Source organism: Equus przewalskii, chromosome 31 (assembly GCF_037783145.1).
Source record: "Equus przewalskii isolate Varuska chromosome 31, EquPr2, whole genome shotgun sequence".
Classification (NCBI taxonomy): domain Eukaryota; kingdom Metazoa; phylum Chordata; class Mammalia; order Perissodactyla; family Equidae; genus Equus; species Equus przewalskii.
The window spans coordinates 15,564,507-15,591,245 of record NC_091861.1 but is presented as its reverse complement, the minus strand read 5'-3'; the positions used below and the strand labels follow the sequence as shown (position 1 = coordinate 15,591,245).

Genomic DNA, 26,739 nt, shown 5'->3' with positions numbered 1-26,739 from the left:
ACCTCAAGACAGAGCCAATTTCCTTCCTATCTGGGAGATGATTCTGCCCACAGGTGGGCACACAAAGCTCCTATTGGCCAGCACAGCACAGCTCCAACATGAGCCGCACATCTTGGGGGTCAAACAGAGGCTCTGGGACCATTTTATTACATCTCCTGAAGTATCTTCCCTACCTGCCATAGCCAATAAAGCATCTTGGGCTCCTCTGCCAACTCAGGGGGTTCTGCATCTGCCTAACCCACAAGGGTGCACAGATTTAATGGAGCACAGTTTTAACACTTCTCTAGGGGGAAGCACGAAAAGTGCTAACTAGCATATTAACGTTCTGCTAACGAAGGAATGTGAGGATGAAATATTTGAGGGGTCAGCATCTTTTTCCCAATTTGCTTTTCAACTATTTACCCTTCCCAATGTGTTCTTTTTGGAGGGTCAGGACTTGACCCTATTCCCTGGAGTATGCTATGCTCTTCCTTAGCAGATGAAAAATTTACATGCACGCTCCGAAGCAGCTTAGCTACCCAACAGGAGAGAAACCAGATAAATGCACATTTTTTCAGTGTGTATAATACTGTATACTTGGGAACTCTCTAATGGTATTAAACAAAATATATAGTTGCCCCAAAAATGACAGTATAATATACTTGCCATAATTGTAGATAGCATTCATGTGTCTCCCATAATCCGACACAGCCCATCATAAAGTTAAAAAAAACAGTTGTCGCTTTCAATTTATTTATGAAACATGAACAGTATAGGAATAAATTCAATTATTATGTCGAGTCACATGAAATTGCTGATATTTGACCATTTTTTGACCTACAAAAATGGCAATTACATGTATTCCAACCTAATCTAATGAGAATCCTATGACCTCACTCTCATGCAAAAAAGCCTGAAGTTTGCTCAGGGAATTTCATGATTCCAAACTTCACTTTTCTACCGATTTTCCCTGGGATAGCCACCTCTAGTTTTGCTCTTTTTTTTTTTTATTTCATTATTACCAAAATGAGAGAATTTATCTAAGTATATTTCAAGACTTGAACTTGTTAAGATTTTGGGGTACACAGGCCCTAGTAGTCAAAATTTCATGGGAAGTCAAGTCGTGCAGGTAAGAATACTCACTGGCGTTTCAATGGCGTTTGCTATAAGAGTACGACGCTCGCCTTTTTGAGAAGTAACTTGGCAATGCCATATAATAGAAAAGCAAAAGCTTCTTTCCAAGTGCCAAGACTCGATGGAATGTGATGGAAAATCTTATCTTAGAGGTCCTTCCCTAAAGGACTTGCAACATAGATGATTTCTTTTTTCCCCAGTGACTTTGTAAGTTCACTGGGGACAGAAAGATTTCAGCGCATCAGCCGTGGTAGCGGCTTTCAGATCAAATGATATTTAGTGTTTTGCATGTCGTATTGGCGACGTGATGCACACTCTCAGATAAGAAGGGAAAAAAGAAACAGCAGCTTGATCAAGGTGTTGTACCTGTCGCTGCCTTCCAGCGCTGCTCTTAAGCACGCCCACCTCTGAAGAAAGCGAAGACCACCTTATTTTGATTACAGTGCTTTTCCTGAGGCAGGAATTTTGATTATTTCAGTTTGAATCTTAAACTATTCCATTTTCAGTGATGCATTTTTATGTTTACAATTGACATCTCCGTAAAAGAATGAAACCTTTGAGCCACAGCTCCAAAGCCTTAAGGTGGCCCGCAGTAAGTACTCAAATGATTTTACACCTAAATGGAGCCCAGTTGTTTTTAGTTAAAATTTAATAAACCTTAAACTGATGACCTTTCTTCCACAGAAAGGCTCCGAGTTGCAAAAGCGAACTTTCCAATGAAATATACTTTAAGGATCTAGTCTTGTACAAAGAGCTATTTAAAGCTGAACGCTTTGTCAATTTATCAGCTCGTGAACATTCTGTTCCTGAATTCCCCAGTGTTGCTGAATGTATAGCACACTGGTGCCTTGCTTAATCGAATACCATTGATTCGAGTGTGTCACAGTGATCTCATTGAGAGTAATCAATAGTAATCCAAAATCAATCAATCTGCTCTTGCACTATCATTTATCAAATCTGAATACGCCAAATTATTTGTAGGCATCAAGCCACACAGCAGAGAAAATGGTAGAGCTGGGAAACTTAATGGTTTATCTTGAAGAGCAAAACCAATCTCTCTTTTTTTAAGGGGAGGTGCTTGAAAAGGAACTATTCCTTGGGTAGATACATTTATCTTCTCATTAAAGTGTCCTAAACTGATAATTAATCTCATTGCATTCCTGAGGAAAAAAAGCAGATTTCTTGTATAGGAGTTTGCTGGTACAGCAAAAGCGATATAAACTTACAAATGCCCCAACTGAACCATAGCAAAGCAGCATTTTACAAGTCTGATAGGCTAAGTTTCCAATGTCTGTCACCCATCTGCTAGAAAACAAGGAGGCTCGATTGCCAGAGGACAGAACCACATCTTCTAACATCAGAAATGGTGTTTCATAGAATTGCGGTGGAAAAAGGAAGACAATTTCTCCAGAGAACGTACAACCTAGATGCACCTGTTATCAAGGAAGCTGCTGTTGACGCTGAAGTTTCCTTTATCAACATATTCACCTGTAATTTAGTCAAGGTAATAAATCCTTCTATTCATTACAGAACACTCAAAAGCACCCCGGCTGTTTAACTTGAATGAAAAAAAGGCACGGTGTCTAAAACATTTACTTTTGCTAATGCAAAAGTGTTGGCATTTTACTTCATTCCCGATAAGCTGGTGCCAGTGGAAGTGATTATTCTTTTCTTATTCAGGGCCTATCAGCATTTCGAAAAGCTCTCTCAATCTTATCAGGTGTATGAACAGCACAGTTACTGAAAACAGTTTGTACTGCTCCTCTCTCTTTCTGCCAAGCTATCTGATAAAGCCCCGACTAACTAACTGTATTTACACACAATCAAACAGAAGTTGGATCTTCCACGCGCTGTGGCCAGATTCCAGTTTGCCACTGGTTTTTCTGCTGTGACATTAACTGAACAAAAATGTCAGCAGCCAGTACCCCAAACCGACAACAATCAAGAAAACACTATAAAAGCACTCAGCTAGAAGGCACAACAAACAGAAACAAAAGGGAAACAAGGATGAAAAGTTGAAGGCAATCTCTTTGGAACTCAGAGGGGGAAATAAAATGTACTGTGTAGGCAAAGAGGGAAGAATAGCATGCACTTACCTTTTACCAAAGTGACTGATCCTTTAGCAAAACAGATGAACAGAAACACAAATTTTAAAAGAAAATACTGCTGGGATTGAGGGGGTTCAGGGAAGTTTTTTAGAACTGAGCAGGAATTTCCCACATTTCAGGTTATCACAATGCGGAGGCAGACAGGTTCTTTAATGTAAGCAAATAAGACAATAGACAATTTCACCAAACTTACCCCATAAACTGAAGACAAGATAGAAAGCAAGGCTGTCACATATGGTGACCACATTCTCAGGACAGATTTTCCAATCATTAAAACCCTCATAAATGCTCTAGACATTAAAGTTTTGTTCACTATAAGGAAATAAAAAAATTAAAAAAATACAATTTGAGTGTTTAACCTCATGATTTTTCTCATTCTTCAGACTTAACCAACTGAACAGTTCCATATAAAGGTATGCAAAAAGAATCAACATCTAGACTAACATAGGCAGGTGATCTGCTCTCCATTTCCATCTATTAAAAAAATGCTTAAACCAGTTCATGGTTCATCCAAATTGAGAGACATACCTAACCATTTTTGGGTAGTTCTCTGGAGCATGAAAGACAACCATGACATTTCTAGAACAGAAGAGAAATCTGAAATTTACTTGAACTGAATAAGGAATTCTTGACCCTAGGAAAGAATCTCTGGGCTTCTGTGCATGAACTGTCCATTTGTTCCTCACCTCCCTTTGCTGAATGGCTAGGAGAGAAGAGAAAAAGGCGCCACATGCTCGCACCTGAGCCCAACTCCTGATTCTGTCTAGACTCCAAGAACAGAATGAGCCTTTCCTTAGATGTGAAGAGCAACAAGATGAATTAGCCAAGTGTGTACTTCAGTACAATTCAGCTGATGGTTGCTTTTCCATCTGTGACACTAGGATCCCATGACTGGTGAGGCAGGTCTCAGTTAAGTCTATGGATAAAACGGATGCTTCTGTCATTTCATAGGACCCAGCACCAACTGTACACAGTCACTTTCTCGTAGGAAAAAACGCAATTCTGATTAACCATATATATCCTTCCCTTTCTTTGGTCATGAACAGTTGGTTATAGGTACATTCCTCCTCAAAATATCTATCTGTTTTGATAGATCAATGACTGTGAAGAAGGCATTGTCAGAGTAGTCTTTCAATTACGGAAAAATAAATACAATTAAACATGGCTATCCTACATTCTTGGAAAAGTTAGAGTATTACTATAATTTGGAATTATGTAAGGCAATGGCAGTCAGTTAAAGAAATTCACATTTGATTTTTTTTCTCTTAAATAAGTAGCTTAGTCACTACAATTTTTCATATTACCCACTATTTTTGCTAACTCTGGATATAATTTTAGACATTCTTTTCAAAGCAAAATAAATTCTTATAAATACAAAATGTAACAACAGATTAACTGCCTTAAAGGTATACCTTTGAAAACATTTTAACTCACTTTGGGAGTATTAAAAGGAAAGTAAATTGTATTTAGTTAATGAGTCCTTTGTTTAAATTCTCAAAAGCCATTACAAATGAGTCAAATCTTCCTAGAGTAGATGAAAAAGGAATTATCATGTACAAAGATACTATTCAGACCATAGGGAAGAAAAAAAGAGTTTAGTGTGCTTCTGCTTATTTTCTGTGTGTAAGTTCTTAATTTACTTTTTTAAATTTCATTTTTTGCACATTGAATAAGCCATACAAAAAGAAGCACATAAATGTTTTTCCTTTTTCAGAAGATGTATGCACGGTGCAACAAAAAAGAGATGTCCCTTGTTCAAAGTGGATTGACAATGCTCCTTCTGGTTCTTCACTTCTTAATGTCTCTATTTACTTCACACCTAAGAGCAACTGAGGTTCACCCATTCAGAGACTTTTCAAAAAATACATCCCATTGTTATTTCCAACATAGTAGAAAGATTTGAATAAGTTTGTCATACTCTTTTTTTTTTTTTTGCAAAACCCGTTATTATCTATGCTCTCTATTCCCACAGAGCTTTAAAGAGAAGTAAGCAAGCAAGCTGGTTTTCATTACTCTTCTTCTAGCATCAATCTCTGATATAATAGGAGAATTTATTGGTAGCTTCCCTTTCATTGAGTACCATCCTAACCAACTGTTTGCGGAGAAGGTGTATGATGAAGGAAAGTTAAATTGACACATCTGTGAAATGCCTGACAGCCCTCAGTATGCCCAATATTAATTTGTTTTCTTTGGCTAGGTAAGTGCTGCCAAAGCATATTACACACAATTCGCACTTCCAATCAAAATGATGAAAAGTATATAAGCAATTTTTTCACTCAATGCAATAAGAGAAGGCACAGGAATGGATCTGACAAAGAACTGCCTTTTAGAATTAAGATATAAATTTACTTTTAACTTCTTTTTTTACAATGTGATCTAATCTTAGGTAGGTTCTCCATGAGTTTAACACTGTTAATACATAATAGATTTTAAATGCCAAAAGCCAGTGTTTTCGTTTAGTATATTGTGTGAAAGAATTCCATATAGCCATAGGCTGCATTTCTAATGGCTAATGTTGCATGTTGTATATCTATATTCAAATGCACATAGAGATCTAAACCAGTATATTGAAATGGACTTTAATTGACCAGTGAGAAGGCAATTTATTTAAAATTGTACCTTTTCTTTATTGCTTTGTCTTAGTGCCTTATCTTCCAAATATAATGCATTGCCATAAATTAAAATGGCTTAACATTCAAAGAAATCAAGACATAAAAAGCAAGTTCCCTCCAAACATTTAAAAATAATTTTTTTTAATCAAAAGGGAGGATGTATGTATGTCCACGCACACAACACACACACAAAATCTAAATCTTCTCAGTTCAATGGTTTTGTATAATTAATTAGAAAATACATTTGGAAAATACTGAGAAATATTGTCCAAATCAGAGAAAAAGAAACATCTGGCACTTCCGGAATAAAAGAAAAAAAGAAGTAGAGGAAAGGTGTGTTTGCTAAAACTCTGAATGGAAATGAATTTTTATTAGCTGAGTCTCCTAGACCTTAACAAGTATAAGTCTAAAATGAACTTGAAACAAGAATAGGACACCAGGTGAATCCTTCAAAAGGCGGCAGGCTGTCACTCATCAGCCTCAGATAATAAAGGAGCTAACTTTGATCTGATGGATCGCCACAAAGAAACAGCAGGATTTTTTTTTAAACACAAAACATTAAATTTGTTAAAGTGTTACACACACAAAGTAAAAAATGAATCTAAGAATTTGAACAAGAATTAGAATAGAAAGAGCATTTGGATAAGTGTTTTCTCTCAACAATCATTCAGATTTACTAAGCAAAATCACAGACCTCTAAACTTACCTCTCAGAATAAAATTAAAAAATTCTGAAGTCTCTGATGTACTTTATACAAATAGAATACTTATTAATTTTCTACATTTGCTTTTAGCAAAAAACCTCCAAACAAATGACGTATTTATGTAGTGCAGCTAAACGAAATTCACATTTTGCATTTATTTGAAACCTATCGTGTTTGCATTAAGATATATTTGTCAGGCCCAATTGCATAAGAAAAGAATGTAGCCAAGAGCTAATTCAAAACTGTTTCTTGGATATGGGCCCAAACCATTAAATTATGCATTTAATATTAGTAGCTTATTTCCTACTTTACAAATTATTTATGATTACTAGATATTAAATTTAGGAATGATAAGAATTAAAAATTCATAAAATCAGGAACAAATTTACTTATTAGGTTACCTGTTTCCTGTCTTTTATATGGTACTTAAAGCGATTTAGTTTAAAATCAGACCTGGGAAATACTAACTCCAGGTTAAAATCATGCCTGGCAAATTTAACCAGCAACTGACTGATTAGAAAATATTTGAGACCCACTTTATTATATAAATGTACATGCACAGTCTTAGCAACATATCTATAGTCTACATACGTACCTCTTCCCATATATATGCATATTTCATATGCATACGATACACGCACACAGATACACACACACGTGTGTGGTGGATTCTATCGACTGCTTTGGGGTTTAAAGTTCCATACGTGTATTTATTTATTTATAATGGTGTAGACCATGTACATTCATATACACATGGCTATGAGAATAGCAATCAACAGCAAAATATACAAAACGTAATAAGAATGTCAAGCGGCAGAGCTGCTGGTGTCATCCTTGCACTGGCCAATATACACATAAGTATGATTGGAGAAAGAGAACCTAAATATTTCACTGTCAGAGAATGTAGAGAGCAGCAATTCGTTTCTATCTCATGTGCTTTAGGACAATGACAATTTAATACAAGGCCAGTGGATGTAAAAGAGATAAAAACTGAACAAACTGGGCCAGTGTAATCAAAGATTTTCTCCAGAGAGCTGGCGAAAGAGCCGGAGCTCATACACACTTATAACAGATCAACATTGCATTGTTTCTCTCGTCCATGAATTTGCTATGAAGCAAAATTCAGAGCAACACCTATCTGCAGCAATGACTCGAAAGTTCTATTGCGGTACCTCAAATGCTGCCCTCTTATTTCTAAATCCTTGATAGGTGATTCTCCAAAGTTTACTGGATATTAATTGCTTTGAGAGAAATCACTGCTATTCATTGCCACTTGTATAACAAAGTATCAACCATCAGCACAGATTCTAACTTCTTTTACGAAATAACAGAAGCAAAACCTTCGGTGCTGAACAGCACTTTAGCAGTAAGACAAAGAAATATTTTGTTTAGTTACTAGGCTAAAACAAATGTTGAGGAATTTTTCACAAGTGATACCGACTTGAGATTGGGCATTATGCCTACCTTCCAAAAGAACGGTGTCTCCTTTGTCTGTAGTTCTCACAGGAGTGCGTTAATGTGAAAGTATTGTTAAATAGACTCAGAGAGAAGTTACCTGACCTCTTTGATGAATAGCACCATGTATCTAAAATTAATTGCAAAAGTATGGCCTTGCTAATGAGATGGACCTTATCTTTTTTTCAGCACAGGAAGCACAAGTATGTTTCTGCTGGCTCAATATTTTACAAAAATGCCTAAAGTATTATCAACTAAGTAAAAATCTGATTAAGAGACCTCAAAACTACAAATTATCGTAAATTCCAAGATGTGGAAAATTTGGAGTGAAAACTGATTTCCTGCATTATTTTCTTTTTACACCTTCCTTTCTTTTCTTTTTTACTTTGAAAAGAATAACTAAAAAAATCTTTTCTCTGGCTTCTATTAGCTTTTTTTAAAAGCTGAATTATAATACCCTTCTTTGTAAGATGGCCAATATACATTACAGGTCAGATAAATCAAAGGAATATATCAAAGGCCGTCAATTCAGAATTTAAAAAAAGAACAATGATACCTTATTGGGGGGAAAACACTGGAAAAATGATCATCCATGCAAGAGAATTAATGGATATCCACAAGGGCTTTGCTAATAACATGGGTTAATTACCGCTGCAACACACTAGGCTCAGTAAATAAGGCAGCAGTGCCATAAACACATTAAGATGAGAAACCATCTCTATAAGAACCACCAACCATCACACTTGCCTCTGCCCAGGAAATGGAAAGCTGTTTTCCAGCCCTTTCTGAAAAAGGAGGATTTCTAAACTTACCACCAATTGTGTCTAAGGTTATATATAAATACATTGACACAAAGGGCTGGTGAAACATGGGGGGGCATCAACTACTCATGACTGCCATTCAACATTTATTCCATTAACTCAGAAACACTTTTTTCTGTTTATTCCAGGGAGAAAAATCACATGTTACATAATACACACTGCGTGGCTATTTCGACTATATATTGTTTTGGATACGTACAGTGGTTATCTAATTTCTAGAAAAACAGCATTAATCTGTTCGCTTTAGTGATGTGATGGGCAAGGTTACGAGACTCTACAGCTCAGGAACACTCACCCCCAAGTGCAGCTGGCTGTCACTTCCAGCAATTTACAAAGAAATCGTCTGCAAACCCCACCTTCACCACCTACCTTCAAGGCTGCAGGTGTTTTCAACACATTTATAGAGAAGGAACAGAAAGAAAAGTAATATGAGCTCCAAGTCTAGAGTTTTAAGTGTTCTTTCTTAGAAAAATCAACTTCAAGTGTCTGTTCACAGTTCTGAAATAACCTCACATCTCAAGTGACTTAGGCAAGCTCCTATCTTTTTAAAAAAATTGCATCCACTCTGATTTAGGCTTTTTGTTGTTGCTGTTACTGCATAAATTTCTCCTTCCTGCCTATTTTTAGTCCATATATTTTTAATATTATAACATTACTTTTGGATAGTTGTATTTCAATTTACTTTAGCTTTTCATCAGGCGATACAAGGCAGAGAAAAAAATCAAAACCTGAAAACAGAAAGAGTGGACCATACAAAATGAAACTTGCATAGTTCCAAACAGGAATCTTAAAACATAAATTTGTTTAATTCTCAACGTCTGGATTTCAGTGATCGGGCTGAAATTCACAAAACTGTTCCCTGCTCGCCTTGCCTGTTTTGAAGAGTTTCAATTGCCTTCCTTCTTCCAACAGCTGTGACAACTGTTAAAACAGTCAGTAAAATTAAGTCCGCTCTATAATCCTGTAGTCAATGTTACATTTTAATCAGAGGTTGAAAGGGATTCATGTGACGAGCACACTCATTTAGAATGATTAGACTGACACATATGTCAAAATGAGCAGATATATTATTTTCATCTATTTATGCTATCAGTTATTACTGCTATTAAATGTGAAACAAGCTTTCAAGTAGTATGTTCCTTAATGTGCTGGCACATCTCCGAAAATAAAAAATACACAGTTATGGGTTCACATTTTAGGCTGTCCTAATGGTGGTCAATAAATTGCATGAATCTTTTTAACAGCCTCCAAAGCAGAAATTGTCCAATATTTCCCTCGGAAACAGCATAACTCTAGTTTCATTTCTATGTATACATGCACGTGAGGGGGTTTAACCCAGCACAATTACTATGAATATTAATAGCATGTATAAATTCTGTGGTTTATTAATTGAGACAGAGAAGCAGATGCGTTGCTTAGCTTTAGATCTTTCTGTCCACTGAACCACGTAAGCATCAGAACCGCATCCAGACAATAAATCTGTATTTTTTAAAGATGACTTTTAATTGAGCCAAAAAGAAAGCTAGTTTGAATCTTGCGCCAAAGCCAAAAGGACAGGTGCCCTGATTTCATTTCAATGCATCTGCTTTAAGAGGCTTATCTAAACTAATTATTCAAATTAGCTATAAGAAGTTCAATTCAAGGGAACTACTTTCAAAAGAAGCCTGGCGGGGGGGGGCGGTTTAAAGTTTGTTTGGTTTATTTATTTACGAGAGAAAGTTCAGAATCTGGATGAGCTGGCTAATGCATTCCTCCTGACACGAAGACATTTTAAACTCTCCAGTTCTACAGTCCCACGTACGCTAACCTTCAAACTAGACTGGAGTGGGCAACCCTATCTTTGTTTGTATTTCATTTTTATTTTCACACAATTTAAGGTTGTTTCTTCCTTTGAGCATTTCAAAGTCATGCAAGCACAGCCTTCCAATCTTTCAGTTTCTCCTCAGTTTCTCCTAAGTCCATCTCTTGGCTAATACCTCTTGTGTGAGTGTGTATGTGTGTGCAAGCATGCATACGTATACATACACACACTCACACTCATTCACACACGAACAGCCACTGAGACTGCAAATCACTTTTCTTCTCTTACTTAATTCCACAGCGATGCAATATGCAGTCACTAAGGACAGCTAGTGGACATCTACCTATAATGCACGACCTCATCTTCTAGAGTTTTACATTTTCTCCACAATCTATAGAGAGAAATGTTTGCCCAGAGCACTCGTTTCAGAATTATAACAGTTGGTATTACTGTAACATGAAAGCAAAGCTATACAACTGACTCGACAGAAAGATGAACCAGTGACAGCTCCCATGATACACTAATATTTTATCTTAACAGTGGGTTGAAATTAAGTTTATGACCTCCTCACTTACACGAGAATGCCTAATTTACTTCTCCTACCCCCTACGCGCTTCTCTCCCACCTTGAGTAATCCAAATTTATATATCTATTTCCATGAGCATAAAGACAGCCACAAATACGAATTAAACTGCATTTAAGAACAAAAGTACTTTTCTATATTTTCTGGACACGATACGCGAAACAAATCCACAGTCTCAGCATTGTCTCTTCAAGGGGAAATTTAAAAAGTCACTACTGTTTTATCTTTAGTTTTTCATCCCTTTAAATATTTATAATGTGTGAAAATCTCATGTTACTTAATGGACTGATTTGTCAGTTAAGTGCTGACTTAACGCTAGCCATGTAAATAACATTATTCTAGCCCTGAATTGCAGAGGGCTAGTTTTTAAATTGTTCTCCGAAGGAGAATTAGTAAATGTGCAATTTCGCCTCTAACTCTGCGCCGTAAGAAATGACAGGGAGCTGAAAATATCTGTCAAACTGCAAATACATAACAGGCACTCAATAGTATAAATCATTTTGAATATTGTATTTTAAAACATCTCTCCTTGGGAAAATGGGTCCTGGTAAAAGATGCGTTTTAACAGTTCACTAAGCATTTGTGCCAAGTGCCTATTCTTAGTACCTGAATAAGAAGTGACTGTCACACAGCTGTTTTACTGACAGTCACTGAGCTTTGCCTCAAAGGTAACAGTGTAGTCAGAGAACAATTCTCGACTTGCTGAATTAGAAGATTACCCTCCACACAAAAGGCACAAGACAGACACAAACAAGCACTCGTGCACGCAAAATACCCAGGGCATCACCTGAACCAGCGTGCAAAGATACGTTCTGTCCACCCCCACGCACGCACCCCCACGACGAGTTTCAAAAGGAAAGAAAAAGGTACCTACTCCTCCTCGTAGTGCAGGGAAAAAGACTCAGGAAGGCAAAGTTCTACCGAATCCATGTGCGACCGGCAACCATTATTTGTGCACCCCAGCTATAAATCAAAGTTTCCTTGACAGAGCACAGTGCAATTAACACAAATGTTCTCCTAGTGACAAGCCTATAGGCACGGCCAGTTGGGACCAAAGCTCTCACACTCTCCTAATCAAGGACTTAAAGCCCCGATTGGAGCTTATTAATATGAAGTAGGGCTTTACATATGCAGTCCCACCGGCCCAGGCGCGCAGCCGATTGGGGGGCCTCTGCCCAATCAGGAGGGAGGCGACGGGAGGCTGCACGGAGCGAGCCGAGCCAGGCAGGTAGGAAGGGTGCAGAGAAGGAAGGGGGCTGGAAACTGAGAGGGGGAGAGAAAAAGAGAGCGAGGACGAGGGAGATCGAAACGCTCCCAGTAGAGACTGTGATTTTTCTTTTCTTTCTTTTCTTGTCTTTTCTTTTTTTTTTTCTGGGAGGCTACCAAAGAAACATTAACTTAACTCTCTAAGCACTGGAGGGATTTGTCTTTGGTTTCTATCCCAAGATCTCTGTTGCCTTGCAAAGAAGAACTCACGCAGACTCTCAGTTAATTTGGGAAAGGATTCTGCGGAAGGTAGAGAATGAAGTTTGTCCTGCCGTTGTCTGTTTGATCCCACGGGGGGCTACTGCTTATGTAGTGCGGTACTTTGTCAGTTATTCGTGCTCGTGTCTTTTCCTGTTTTCCTGATACGTCCTGGGCATTTGAAAAATCAAAGACGTTCTTCCAAATGGGTCGGGCATGGGAACTGGGATCGTCATCCTTGAGGTGGAATGCAGTTCTGCACAACCACAGAAGAGGAAATAGTGATCCGGACAATTTGAGAGAATGCCTATGTCAACTACACGTGTAAACATTTCTTTACCTGCTGCTGGCTCTCTACATATAGATAGACAATGCATAGCTTTTCAAAACAAAGGTGAACAACTGTAGAGCAAAGTGAATTCTCCAGCTTCAGGGGTGGGAGACTGAGGGCTGTGGGGTAAATAGAATATTCAGTCCATCTTAATGCATTTTGACAAAATATAGACTGTATTTTTTGCAGGGAGAGCATTACTAAACAGTGCACTGAAATATTCTTGATCATATACTTAATACAAGCTTCGAAACTGGGAGACATATACAAATATATATGATTTTACCCAAAACATGAGTTTTCAAATAAAATGCAGTTTACATATTTGTTTCTATACATAACACACCCTGAATGCTTTAAAAAATCTACTCAGAAAAATTTTGTAAATCACGCAGTCTGGTCATTATAAGAACTAGTTTCAAACAGATACTAATTTTCAAAACTAAGAATTCTCAATCAAAAGCATTTTTTTAAAAAAAAGGAGATATAAGAAGAGAAAGATGTTTTTCCTCCAATACTGCATAGTATGTTTTTAGTTTGCATCTAACAAAGAGTTTTCTTAGGTCCATTTTAAAATACAGAATTTTTTATACTAGCAAATGGACATTGGAATAGATACTAGCTATTTATGGCAAAGAGATAAATGCTCCCTTATGGGGAGTGAAAGACCCACAGTTTTGATATAATTCAGCTCGATTGCTTACCAACCTTTTGCACCTAAAGTCTTACATGATATAAATAGTATCATCTTTGAGATCAAAATAAATTAGTTCAGATATTCAGTGTGTGTTAAATTCACTAAATCAGAATTCAACTCTTCTTTCTCAACCCTCTCAAATTTTCTGGGTCTTTAAAAAACAAAACACTGAAACAGAACAGCCACATTAAAATTCAGAATATAAAAATGACAGACATGATTTGGTACCCCCAAGAAAAGAGCAATTTCCCTGCCATGTATTTAGCCAAATCTAAGATATGGGCCTGATTCTTTTTATTTGTGGTCTAAATGCAGACAAGTTTCTAGATGAGAACTCACATAGCAAAAACTGGGCCTGAGAATGCTGTATAAAAGCAGGTAGTAAAAGCTTAATTACCAGGAGCATTATGCTGTCTATATTGTTAAATGTGAACTCTGCAATTAAGATGTAAATTTGGTTGTGAGCAGTGAATTAAAAAAGCTTTGAGATGTCGCAGAGAATCCAAGCCTTCTGCAGACACCCCCCAAAAAAAGATTTGTCTATTCAATCTAAAATGAGACATGTAATCATTTTATAATTAAAAAGGTAAATAAAAAGGCATTTGAAAAAGAAACATGATTTTTCTAAAATGCAATAAAAGAGATGTGGAAGCTAATAGTGCATTAGAAAGACAGAAAAACATCTTTGGTTCAAAGATTGCTCCCTTGATTTCTGAATAAACTAAAATTCTCAGGGTAATTAATACAGCCAATTGTACACATTTTTTAAAGATATACCAAAAAAAGTTTCCTTCTCATTTTGTCCAGAGACTTTTTTAAAAAATAAAAATTATTTAATGTACTCCACACATCTTCATGTACTGAACACTTTCAGATTTTGCACCTGTGCAGAATCCTGTACTGTATTCAGTTTCTTTGCATTATCATGCTGTGACAGAACCTGTTTATTACTCCTTTGAAATGGCTTTTTAAAGACAAGATTTGTAGTCAATCATTTACCGATGGTCCTTAAGTCACCACATTTCATAGGAGTTATCTTTTATTTCCTGGAATTTTCTTATGTCCCTTTGGGTACTTATCTGACCCATTATGAACCATTCAATTTCAGTGGTATATATTTTTAAACATATTTAGACTCATATTCATGTGTAAGTCTTTTTTTCTGCGCTCACAAAGATCCATGTACAAAATACACGGTATAGTCTACTCTGATCTTTCACTCACCATATTTCATTTATGAAGCGTGCAGTGTCCACTGAACTAGCTGCTTTCTGAATGACCAGAAGTGTACAAGGTTTGTAGAGCTGTGTGTTGTCCCCTTGGGATCAATGTGTCACCTCTACAAGTCAAGGACCTAAGATTACACTTACTGTCTTGAATCCAGTTTAACCAATTTAAAATTTAAAATAATATCTACGGGCCTAAACTTGTGAGACAGCGTCCAGAGTATTTTATAAACACACAGCTTAGTCATCTCCAGAATCTTTCCTAGTCACAGAGTTTTCTCACAGTGAAGGAAGAAAGAGTGGATAATCATAGAAAATAAACACACCAGGAGCAATACGGAGCATAAAGTAAAAAACCTTTAAGAATCTCAGCCGCAAAGGATTTGGAAAAAGCGAAACAAATAAATAGATAAACAGCCTAGAATAAACACATATTGCTAATTAGTCTATACACTTCACAGTCTTACCACAAGGAGTCTACTTAAAGCAGGAAAAATGGAACCAAACAAAAGGACCTCTGACGGCTGTTTCACAAAGAATATACCTTAGTTAATATCAGTCTATAGCGCATCAGCCCTGGGTCCATGCAGAGTTCCAATCTCTTCTTCTTTAAACAATGCGGTCACAAACATCCACCAACTTTGTTCTCAAGCCCCAACGAAGGCACAGACACACCAAGCAGAAAATATACTTCATTTCCATTTGAAAGAACGAAATGGCAACAAACAAAACTCGAGGGAAAACAAATGGTAGATTCCTCTACATGTGAAGAGTGAATTCTTAGGTTGCTAAAAGAAATGCTTAGTCTTGCTATTATTGCATATTAATAGCTAACTTTTGTTCCCACCTTCCTTTTCTGAAAATTAACAGGACTAATGTGTATTAAAATATCCCCAGTTGCCACACTATTTTTGAAGCAAATTTTGATTTTACATGGCACATTTGCCATTTGTTAAATATTTAGAACTAAACAAGGCATCGTAAATTTAGATTTTCCAATCACCTTGTAATCTACTTTTCACATCTTTCCTAGAGATCATAAAACCTTTGAAAAGCTGTTTAACTTTTTGAACCATCTTCCCTGCTATACTATCTTTAACTTCAAAAGAAAACCCACTAGGAACATCCCTAGAGAAAGAACCTTGAAGGACAGGCAGGAGGCCTGGCCCCAGGCTGCCTTCTGCCCCCTCATGAGGTGTGTGGCCTTCAGCAGGTCACCTCACCTGTCTGTCCCTAGTTTCCTCATCACTGGGATTTCTTTTATGCTATAAACCTGCGTAAGAACACGCCTTTCCCACTGAGAACACCAAGACTCCTTTCGAAGTCAGTATGACTATTTTATATTACCACCAAACCTCCATCAATTCATCATACCTCATTTTCCCTTGCCTTTCATTTCTAGGGCACGGGCTTTGATATTTAAATTATTGTCTCGATTGGCAAGAAGCAATCATTTCTACTGAAAGTGATCACTTCCGCGGAAGCACTAATAAAAACCTTTCCTTTTGACAAAACTCTTGTCCTATAAATCCATCCCATTCTCAAATTACCGAGGCCATGTAAAAAAAAATGCCCATTCTCTGGGGAGCAATTACCTCACCTCCACAACACACCAAACTCTTTTCCCAGTGTGTTGGTGAAAGCGGAAAAAAAAAAGAAAAAAAGAGAAATCAAAGGAAGACAGAGAAACTAATAGAAGCAATTCAGTTTCTGTTTAATTAATTCAGGATTATTTCACTTTCATTTTGTCAAGCTAATAATAGACATGGGAAAATGTCAGTAAAAATTAAATTATAAACTACAGTAGCTCCAATGGGAAAACTGACTTTAGTTATGTTGTATTTCCAACATACTTAGCCCGGTAAAATACCAAATGCCTTTTATAGTCTCCTACAAGCTTTCTATAATCTGCATGGCATGTATTTACAGAGCAATAGTTAACATTTTGAGATTATACGTTAATAAATGAGTTGCCATTATATTCTTTCCTGAATGTTAAGCACCAGGAGCTAAATGCAGAAAACATTCAAGGTCAATGTCCCGTTTTAGACCTTTTCAGGCAGCTGTAATATTATGATAATCAAGCTTAAAATATTCCTATAGAAAGAGTAAATTAGCCTTTTCACTTGAAAGATGATTATGATAAACAATAAACCTAAGAGAGGACAAAATCCCTATTTTAAAAAGCCATAAATTGTTGACTCAATCATGTGTGTGATAGCGTTATCCAAAATAAAGGGGAGCTTAACTCTGAGAGGAGGGGTTGGGGGTGGTGGAGACAGAAGGAGGGGGAACAGATATGATAGATTTCAGAATATGCAATAGTTGCTTTGATACCTGCAAAATGATCAAAGCACCCATCCAAACCGCCCCGTTCAACATACAGGATATTTGAAGCTAAAAATGTATATATATCCATGAAACATCACAAAAGCACACAGCAGTTTTTCTTGACATATGTGAGTCTTCAACACTATCTGAAAGTTCTCTTTTCCTACGGCTTCTGTTAACCCTTTTGTCCACATTTTCAAAGGACTAGTAAAAAAACAATTTTAAAAAGTGAGATAGTTGGCATCTGGTGTCCATCTAAACAAGCTTCGGGAGGTTATTAGGCTTTTTTTTTTTTTTTTTTGGAAGTTAGAACTCTCTGACACACTTCTTCTAAGATTCCTTTTTAGAAATGAACGTATTTGATAAAAATCTGCTTCCCCCAACCAAGGCGAATTAATTTGGGGTTTGTGTGTTCGTCATGTCTGAGAGAAGTCAGGAGACTATACAGCAAGGGGGGTCAGGCCTTGGACTCACAACCCAATTCTGAAAGACGAGGCTTTGGACTGGAGTCAAGTTACTCATCTAAGTCTCAGTTTCCTCAGCTGGTAAATGGGAGTAACAATAACCACATCTCGTAAAATTGTTACGGGGATTATACATGTTAAACTGATTTTGCAGTGTCCGGTCCTGGTTAGGGGGACCCTATAACTCAGTGGGCCAAGGGCATTCTGGCTGCCGCTAGTTTTCCCAGCCTAATAACTTACAGTACTCTCTCCTTACACTCTCCCAAGTGCCTCAGTTTGGATAACAAATTTTCCCGTCATCCTACACGCAGTGAGCCTTCCATAAATGTTAGCCATATTCTTTTTACATCTCACTAAAGGAAAAAAGAGATATAAAAGAATGGCCTTGTCAATTCATTTGGTCTTCATCTTTGACTAGGAGTTCAAGGTGCTTAACGTAAAAAAGAAAATGAAACGCCAAGTGTTTCCCCAGTGAACGGACTAAGTTTTACTATGAGGTGATATGAACTGCTTGCTGGAATACTGCCGCATCTAGATTGGCTCAATGTAAGGGGAGGGAAAAATAAAAGATGTCCCCCTTCCAGCTACCATCATGTTTTGTGCAGGGGATGAGGAAGATAGGCTTGGGAAAGGGAGGGGATCTTGCTGACTTGCCAGTATCCAATTGTCCATTGTTGACCAGAAAGAAGGGGAGAGAGAAATTGCTCAGAGTCCTTTTCTCGCCCTCTCAGACCCCTCTTCCACATCCCTCTACCCTAGCAGTTCAGTCAATAATGCTGCTGAGTTTATTACTATCCCAAGCACAAGCTCATTCACCCACGGGCTCCTTTGATCAGATACCCCAAGAACTCAATTTCTTCGCAAGGCTTTGTTCTTGTTATGTTGAATGGCCCCTAATCTATGGCGGAAGAGAAAGTCTGGGCAATGGGGAATTGGAGGCAGGGAAAGAGCAGAGGGATTATGAGTCCAACCTAGTTACCTTACAGGTGAGAAAAATAAGGCTCAGAATGGTTAAGAGCTTTAACCCAGGTTACACACCCAAGCAACAGAAAAACTCACATTAGAAAAGATTACGTTTCTCCCCTTTCCAGGGCTTACTTAGTAACAAGCTACTAATGTTAATCTCGCATTTGCTGACAATATACCAGCGCACAGAACTCCAGCTGAGATCTGAGCCCTCTAAGGACGAAGGTCCCAAGGAGGAGGAGCCAAGGGACATCTGATCCCAAGAGATAAATACATACCCAAGTGTCTACCACATTGTCCTCCACTTTCTCCAAAAATTTAGAAAGATAAAAAGAGTCACATATTTAAAAAGAAGTGGGGATGAATTAGTAAAGAGAAACTCTCTTTCTTCTCCCCAGCTAATTACTTGTCCTCTTATAAACACATCTTGACTCTGATTTCTTTTAAGGACCCAGTTCTTATTAAATAGCCATTCCTTTCTCCACCCTAGCCCCCACCCAACTGTCATCTGTGGAGCTGCCCCAGATCTGATGGTGTCCCCGGGCCAGTCACGGAACTCGGTGAATATTCCTGTCTATGTTATAGGAACACAATGAATATGTCTTGGACGAGTGAGTGAATGAACTAATAACAAATGTTATTACTCAGTTTATTATTACTCAGTTTAAGGGAGGCTGCCAAATTTAAAGATTATAATTCAGTTGGATTATTAGAGTTATATAGGGAAATGTAAAAAGATAAGGTGACTTTAAAAAAAAAAGTAAATGGAGATGAGGGACGTTGGTAAAAATAGACAAAAGAGAAGAAAGAATGAGGATGAGGCCTGCCATCCTAAGGTTCTCCAGCACTTTCTCACCATTTATTCTTCTGAGAGTCAAGAAGGGGCAACATGGACTGGTCACTTTCTTCCTCTTCTTTCTATTTTTCTGTTTCCCAAATACTCATATTAACTAAGTCTTAGATGGTGAAAAACAATATCTATTACTAAAACAAAAGCAAACAAACAAACCATGCAGCCACCATTATCAGGGTAACATGGAAGTATTTTCTCATTTAGCCTGACAGTAGTGCTTTTAAAAATCACAATATCCCAGGGGCCAGCCCGGTGGTGCAGTGGTTAAGTGCGCACGTTCTGCTTCAGCAGCCCGGGGTTCACCAGTTCGGATCCCCGGTGCAGACAAGGCACCACTTGGCAAGCCATGCTGTGGCAGGCATCCCATATATAAAGGAGAGGAAGATGGGCACAGATGTTAGCTCAGGGCCAGTCTTCCTTAGCAAAAAAAAAAAAAAAGGAGGATTGGCAGCAGATGTTAGCTCAGGGCTAATCTTCCTCAAAATAAATAAATAAATAAAACAAAAAAGGTATTAAAAAAAATCATAATATCCCGGATATATCCTGAAAACAGATACTTTTTTAAAATAGCGTTCAAAAATAGCTCTTGTATGCAACATAAACATTTCTATATTAAAGATTCTAGGGTTTCACTGGTTAAATGTTGACAAGAATCCCATGAAGAATGGCTCCATATCTCCTATTTCCATGAGGTAGGCATTGGGCTAGAGCAGCACTGAATAATTTCAGAAAGGAGGTGAATTTCTCTTATGGGAAAGGAAGAAGGGAATTAATTAATCAGCAGAAAAAGACAAAGGTCTCTGTTTAGGCCACTCTCTAGCTCTCTTAACGGCCTGTAATTCTTTAACCAAGTCCTGTATATTCTGTGTGGTGGTTTCATTCCAAGAGCAAGACACTCATGAGAACACATCCTATCAGGAAGAGCCAAAAGAAATTTCTAGAAAACTGCACTGTGGACGCAAAAGAGTGGGAGGCAAAGAATTCCTTTCTCATTTCCCTGGTGGATTAAAGTAACAGGAATGGTGATGGGGGAGGGGGTCATGAGGACAAGCATCACACTGAAACCCTGGGGGCTCTTTCCTCACCTGTAGTTTGTCACTAAGGGCACAGCTATTTGTATCACAAGTTTTATCCAATCAAACCTTATATTACAGAAAAGCAAATAACATAATTAGAAACTCCATTTTTTTCTAGAGTTCAGCTACCACTTGAATTAGAAAACCAAATAAATCAAAGACAATTTTCATTAGTGAGAAAAGAAACAGATTAATTCATTCTTCAATAAATTAGAACTCTAAATAAAGAAGTAAAATTTAACAAAAGAATAAGGTTTTTCAAATTTTATATTTTTCAAGTATAGCCAGGTAGAAAAACTTAGCTGTTTAGAAAATTTTTAAATTATAATTAGTAAGTGGACTATCTAATATTTTTGCTATAATTTAACATTAAAACAGTTTATCACCCATGTATCTTTTGTTCCTCTCAACAACCCTTGGGGCAAGTAGAAGCTATATTACTATTATCCCTAATTGACAGATGACAAAACTGAGGTCTAAAGGGTTTATTTGCTTGCCCAAAGACATTCGATTGTTATTTGCAAAGTCAGGACCTGAATTTCTTGTTTCTTAAATTCTACATCTCTTGCACTCCTAATCTCAAGCTGTTTCCCATAAATGTTGTTGCATCCTCTTAAAAAGACACACCAGGAGTACAGAAAAGCATTGACCAGCATGCATTTTGGTCCCCTAACAAATAGCTTTGTTTTTGGAAAGTGGAATAAAGCTGTTCCTAAGAATATACACTCTGTTCTTGCTTTTTTTTTTTGCTGAGGAAGATTTGCCTTGAGCTTATATCTGTGCCCTGATCTGTTGCCAATCTTCCTCTTTTTGCTTGAAGAAGATTCGCCCTGAGCTAATATCTGTGCCAATCTTCCTCTTTTGTATGTGGGTAGCCACCACAGCATGGCCGCCAATGAGGGGTGTACGTCCACACCTGGGAACCAAACCCAGGCTGCCAAAGCAGAGAGTGCCAAACTTAACCACTAGGCCATTGGGCTGGCCTCCCCATTCTTCCTTGCTTACTGAGGAAATGCTCACCTTTTGGATGCTTGCTCTGTACCAGGCCCAGGGTGAGTTTCCTGAGATAAACACATACAATACTAATGAGAATTTAAAATACTAAAAGGAAACCTGAGGTCTCAAGTTCCCTTTCCTATCACTGATTTCATTCAGAAAGATTGGTAGCGCTCCCCACTGAGTACTTCTTTTCCTTACAGTTTTACACTAATGCAATCAGGGTTTTGTTCTCCAATATCTAAGCTAAGAAACAAAGAAAGCTAAGGAGAGGCAAAACCATTCTTCACTAGAACAGAAGCACCAATTTAAAAACTTTAAATTAAGTGTAAAAATTACCACATTTGCCTGGAATTTTTCCAAGATTTCCTCATTAATAAAAAAGAACTATGATTAACTCATATAATGTAACAGCTTTATAAACATCAGCGTTCTCTTGGGAATTATCCTATTTCATCTCTACTCTCTCCAGAAAGCCATAGAAGGGGATTGCATTGCGTAGTGCCAGGTACTCCTGGGCCTGAGTGTATTATTGCTAAGAAGATCTTGGAAGGAAACACAGCCACATTTTTTTTTTTTCTGTATTAGCAACGATGATTAAATGAGACAATATTAGCTTTAATGGGCTCTTTCTGTGGTTAGAGCTTTCCAGTTCGGCCCCACCAATGGCCTCATTTCCATCGATTGAGCAGTTAGTCTTATTCAATTATTCAATCCCTATCAATATTTTGAGATGGACAGGATGTAAATGTACACACTTTGTTTATTTTTACCAGATGGAATTCGTGTGCTCTTACCGGGGGAGAAAGTTACATATTTATAAATAAACCACGTAGTATAGCAAAGAAAGTGTTCCTTTCCTTGTCATTCTGGCTGTCATTTATTCAGCTACAATGGTTAGCAACACAATGCCCAGGGTAGACAGAATACCCATCCAGTCCTTTAAGGGTAGCTGAAGCTATCGATGAGTCTCCTCCAGGGTCCCCAGGCAGAATCAACGTCGCTCTCCTCTGTGTCCCATAATACTTTGCACTAACTGGTCAACTGGTTTGTATCAAGGTAGTTTCTACTGTGTCTCCATTGAGTAAATTTCTTGACGGCCTTTAATCATCTGTGCTGTGCCTCGTATTGTAATGTGGACACTTTAGGCTTTCAATAAATATTTGCCCAAGAAATTGCTGATTTTTGGTAAAATCATCACATGCATGCTGCTTGATTTTTTTAATAAATGAGTTTCAATGTTTCTCTGAAGAAATCCTGTCAGTATTTTAATGGGGCTAATATATTTACTCTTTTGTAATTAACTACTCACTAAAAGAAAGTGTACTTTGACTTGTGAAGAAAGGAGTGTTGTTAGTGCTGAATTTCCCCCCAGGTGGATAAGAAGAAAATGTTGACTACATTTTTTCGGTATTCATTTTTTTTCTTAAGATGGGATTGCACCATGATGGCACAGTCCTGCTTTCTCCCCACCCCCACCATCCATGAGAACCTCTAGAATAATTATTTACTAGTTTTGAATCCTTAAGATCATATTCATACATAAATCTACAACCTTAGGTGGGCCTGACTGGTCTCAGTTAACTGAATGATTTACTTAAGAGCTGGATTTTCTGGGTCACTCTACTCACCTCTTCTTGAGAAAGAGAACAGGAAGGAAAATTCCCAAGTGCCGGTTCCTAGCATATTAATGAGTAACCTTTTTAGACTGTGTAATTCATCCAAAATCTGATGCTTCTGAAGAGTTGAAGAGTATTTTACCACCATTATTTCTCCCTTCGAGTTCAAGTCAAGCTGAATTTTAGGGTAAGAGAGAAAAGGAAGTCTTTGAAGTTCCCCCATCTTGCCCAGAGAAGTGAGACGTGGCGGGAAGAACACTCGGAGGGCGGTGGTGCTTCTTGGTCATCTGTGACCTTGGGCTTGGCGTTCATCTTATTGGGCTTCAGTGAAGAAAGGGACTGAACTATTGCAGGAGTTCTCAGAGTGTGGCTCCCGGGCCAGCAGTATCCACATCCACTGGAGGCTGGTCAGAAATTCAAATCCTCAGGCCTCAGCCCAGACCTCTGAATCCAAACCTTCAGGAGTTTGGAGCCAGCAATCTGTATGTGTGTTTTTTGTAAGAAAGATTGGCCCTGAGCTAAAATCTGTTGCCCATTTTCCTCTTCTTGTTTGAGGAAGGTTGTCGCTGAGCTAACATCTGTGCCAGTCTTCCTCTATTTTTTTATGTGGGATGCTGCCACAGTGTGGCTTGACAAGCAGTGCTAGGTCCGTGCCTGGGATCCGAACCTGTGAACCCCGGGCTGCTGAAGAGAAGCACACGAACTTAACCACTATGCCACCAGGCCAGCCCACAGCAAGCCGTGTTTTAATAAACCCTCAAGGTGATTCCGATAAGTGCCAACATGTGAGAACCACTGGGCTAGAGGACCACTTTAGTTCTTTTTTGCTCTAAAATTCTACAGTTTCATCATCCGAACACACAGAGCTTCTATTCTAACAAATAGCTCAGAATTCACCGTTATTCACCTCTTGTCCCCTAGGTTTCTTAAGCTTCATGTTTCAATGCTTTGAGTTTTATAAATAAAGGTGTACAACAATAAAAGCCAGAATAGTCAAATAAATGAACTGCTGTTGACTGTTATGGCTGACCCACAGACAGGAATGTGCCTCTAGAACTTTCAGAAAACGCGAAATTTGGTTCTTTTTTTAGTTAGTCTACACTCATTTGTTTCACTCACCTCTTCCTGCTTCAAGAGTTGAAGTTAAACCCTTAACATTGTGAGAGGCAGATATGGTGAGTGGAAGAGCTATGGACAGTGGTTGGCTCCCGGTTTCGAGTCTGGCTTCTGCCATTCTTTAGGGGGGAACTGGTGGGCTGGTGGATTAAACTCTCTTATGTCTCAGCTTCCTCACTTTTAAAATGGTGATGACTCGAACCTCCTATTCGTGTTAAGAGAATCAAATGCAATGGTCTATAGATCAGTGGTTTCAACTTTTGAAAAATCTTGATCCCCAGGCTGCACCTCAGCCAATTAATTTATAATGTCTGGCATCAGGAGTGTTTAAATCTGTCCGGGTGAATTCAACATGCTGCCAAAGTTGAGACTGGAGAACCCCTGGTAAATTGCTTAGCACAGGACCTGGAATCATTTGGCCATTGTGGAACCACAGAAAGGGATTTGAAGTGAAAGCATAAATGCTGGTATCGGACAGTTTAGTTTCAGTCCTGGCTCTTGCCTTTGTGATCTTGGGCGAGCACCTGAACTGTTTTGTCTTGATGTTATCATCTGTTAGGAATGACAATTAACAAGAAGGAAGAGAGGCTAAAAAAATGCCTGTCCTGCTTACTTCATAAGGTTGTTGTGAAAACAAATGAGATAATGTAAATCCACACCCATCAGGAACTATGCAAATGTAAGGAAAGATTATTCCTCCATGTAGCCCATAAAAACGATTTCTAACCTGCACAAATGTCCATGGCCCATGTTACATGTCAGGTCACTAAATGCAAGTGACTTCTACACCTTCACTAGTCCTGCCGAGGAGCATCCTTTTTTTTGTCGTTGAGGCTTTGTTAATATCCCCAAGCCCAAAAGTAATCATGGAATGAGACCATCTCCTTCCATACTGTAATCACCTGGGGACTTCTTTTTTTTTGAGGAAGATTAGCCCTGAGCTAACATCTGCTGCCAATCCTCCCCTTTTTGCTGAGGAGGACTGGCCCTGAGCTAACATCCGTGCCCATCTTCCTCTACTTTATATGTGGGACGCCTGCCACAGCATGGTTTGACAAGTGGCACGTAGGTCCGCACCCAGGATCTGAACCTGCGAACCCCGGGCCGCCCAAGTGGAACGTGTGAACTTAACCACTGTGCCACCTGGCCAGCCCACCTGGGCACTTTTTAAGACTCGTGAAACTTGGGTCTCAGCCAAACTCACTGAGTCAGAGTCTTTGAGGGTGGGGTCCACACAGTGGGATTTTTAGAAAGAGGTCCACTGGTGATTCCAAACGGCAGCCAATGTTGAGAAAGCGGGGGAAAAAAAAGGTGAAGTGAAGCATTGGGGAAGTGGCTTCAGGGAAATTGAAGAGCATTTTTGGGCCTCAGCTTTTGTGTGATGTAATGCTGAGGAGCCAAATTTCCACGGATCCATCAGTTTATGAAATTTCACTCAAAAAAGTGCAATACTGCCAAGCATCTAGGAGAAAAAAGTGAACCGCAAAGTATTTATCACCGGGGTGCTGAGTGTAATTTAAAAGTAGATTCTGACTCTGTGCTTCGGAATAAAACCAGACGTGAAATGATCAAGCCAAATATGAACATGGTATCATAAACAATAAAACTTTGATGCCTTTCATTTTCTTTAGATTCTCATGCCTTGTTTGAATGGTTTTACAATGAATGTGGATTATTTTTCTAACAGATAATAACAGTCAAATGAAATTTGAGGGAAAAAAGTAGAATGAGTGGAGGAAAAGGAGTACAGGAAGATACAGATGCCAGACCTGAGAGAGCTCAGTTGAAAAATTCTAGAACTTTCAAACTCCTAGCCAGATTCCTGAATGCACACCCCCATATTTTACCTCTCTCTGCTTTTCCCTGTTCCTTCTGCTTCACAGAATCCTACTTATCCTTAATACGTAGTTCACCCTGGGGTGGGGGGAGGGTGGTCAGAGGAGGTTCTTGTAGACTAGAGATCCCACCATGCTCCAACATCTCCACTAACCAAATGCTATTGACGTTTTCCTCCTAGTTGTCTGATTCCACCATGACTAGAAGCTTCTTGAGAATAAAACTGCGTCCTGTGCATCTTTATAAATAATCCCAGCTCTTAGGACAAATGCCCAAAAGGTGATTTCCAACGACTCATTAAACTGAACTAAAAAGCTGCCTGGCTGTGAGAAATAGGCAGGAATTCCTACAGAGGCAACAATAAAGTGTCATACAATTATAGCTTTGTTTTTTTAAGAACACTGAACAAAAAAATTCCTCTGCATAAACTGCTGATGGGATCTTTTGGCCTTTCTACTTGAGGTTAAGTGACAACTGCCAAGGGCCCTTGCCCAGTGGATTTAACCGGTAGGTGCTTTGAAATGCTAATATTTGATCCTCCAGGGACTGGTGTAGACTAGAATCTGTA

At 38.3% G+C, this 26,739-nt stretch overlaps 1 protein-coding gene across 10 annotated transcripts in view; it reads right to left on the bottom strand.

Moving 5' to 3' along the window:
* Positions 1 to 26,739, bottom strand: part of ESRRG (estrogen related receptor gamma) — a 605,082-nt gene that overhangs the window by 209,508 nt on the left and 368,835 nt on the right. Inside the window, exon 1 of one of the 10 annotated variants that reach the window (XM_008521402.2) lies at positions 12,071 to 12,307. The exons of the other annotated variants lie outside the window; for them this stretch is intronic. Coding sequence (XP_008519624.1) covers positions 12,071 to 12,126 — 56 coding nt within the window. The 5' untranslated portion in view covers positions 12,127 to 12,307. Of the gene's footprint in view, positions 1 to 12,070; positions 12,308 to 26,739 lie in introns of those variants that run through there. 10 annotated transcript variants of the gene reach the window in all.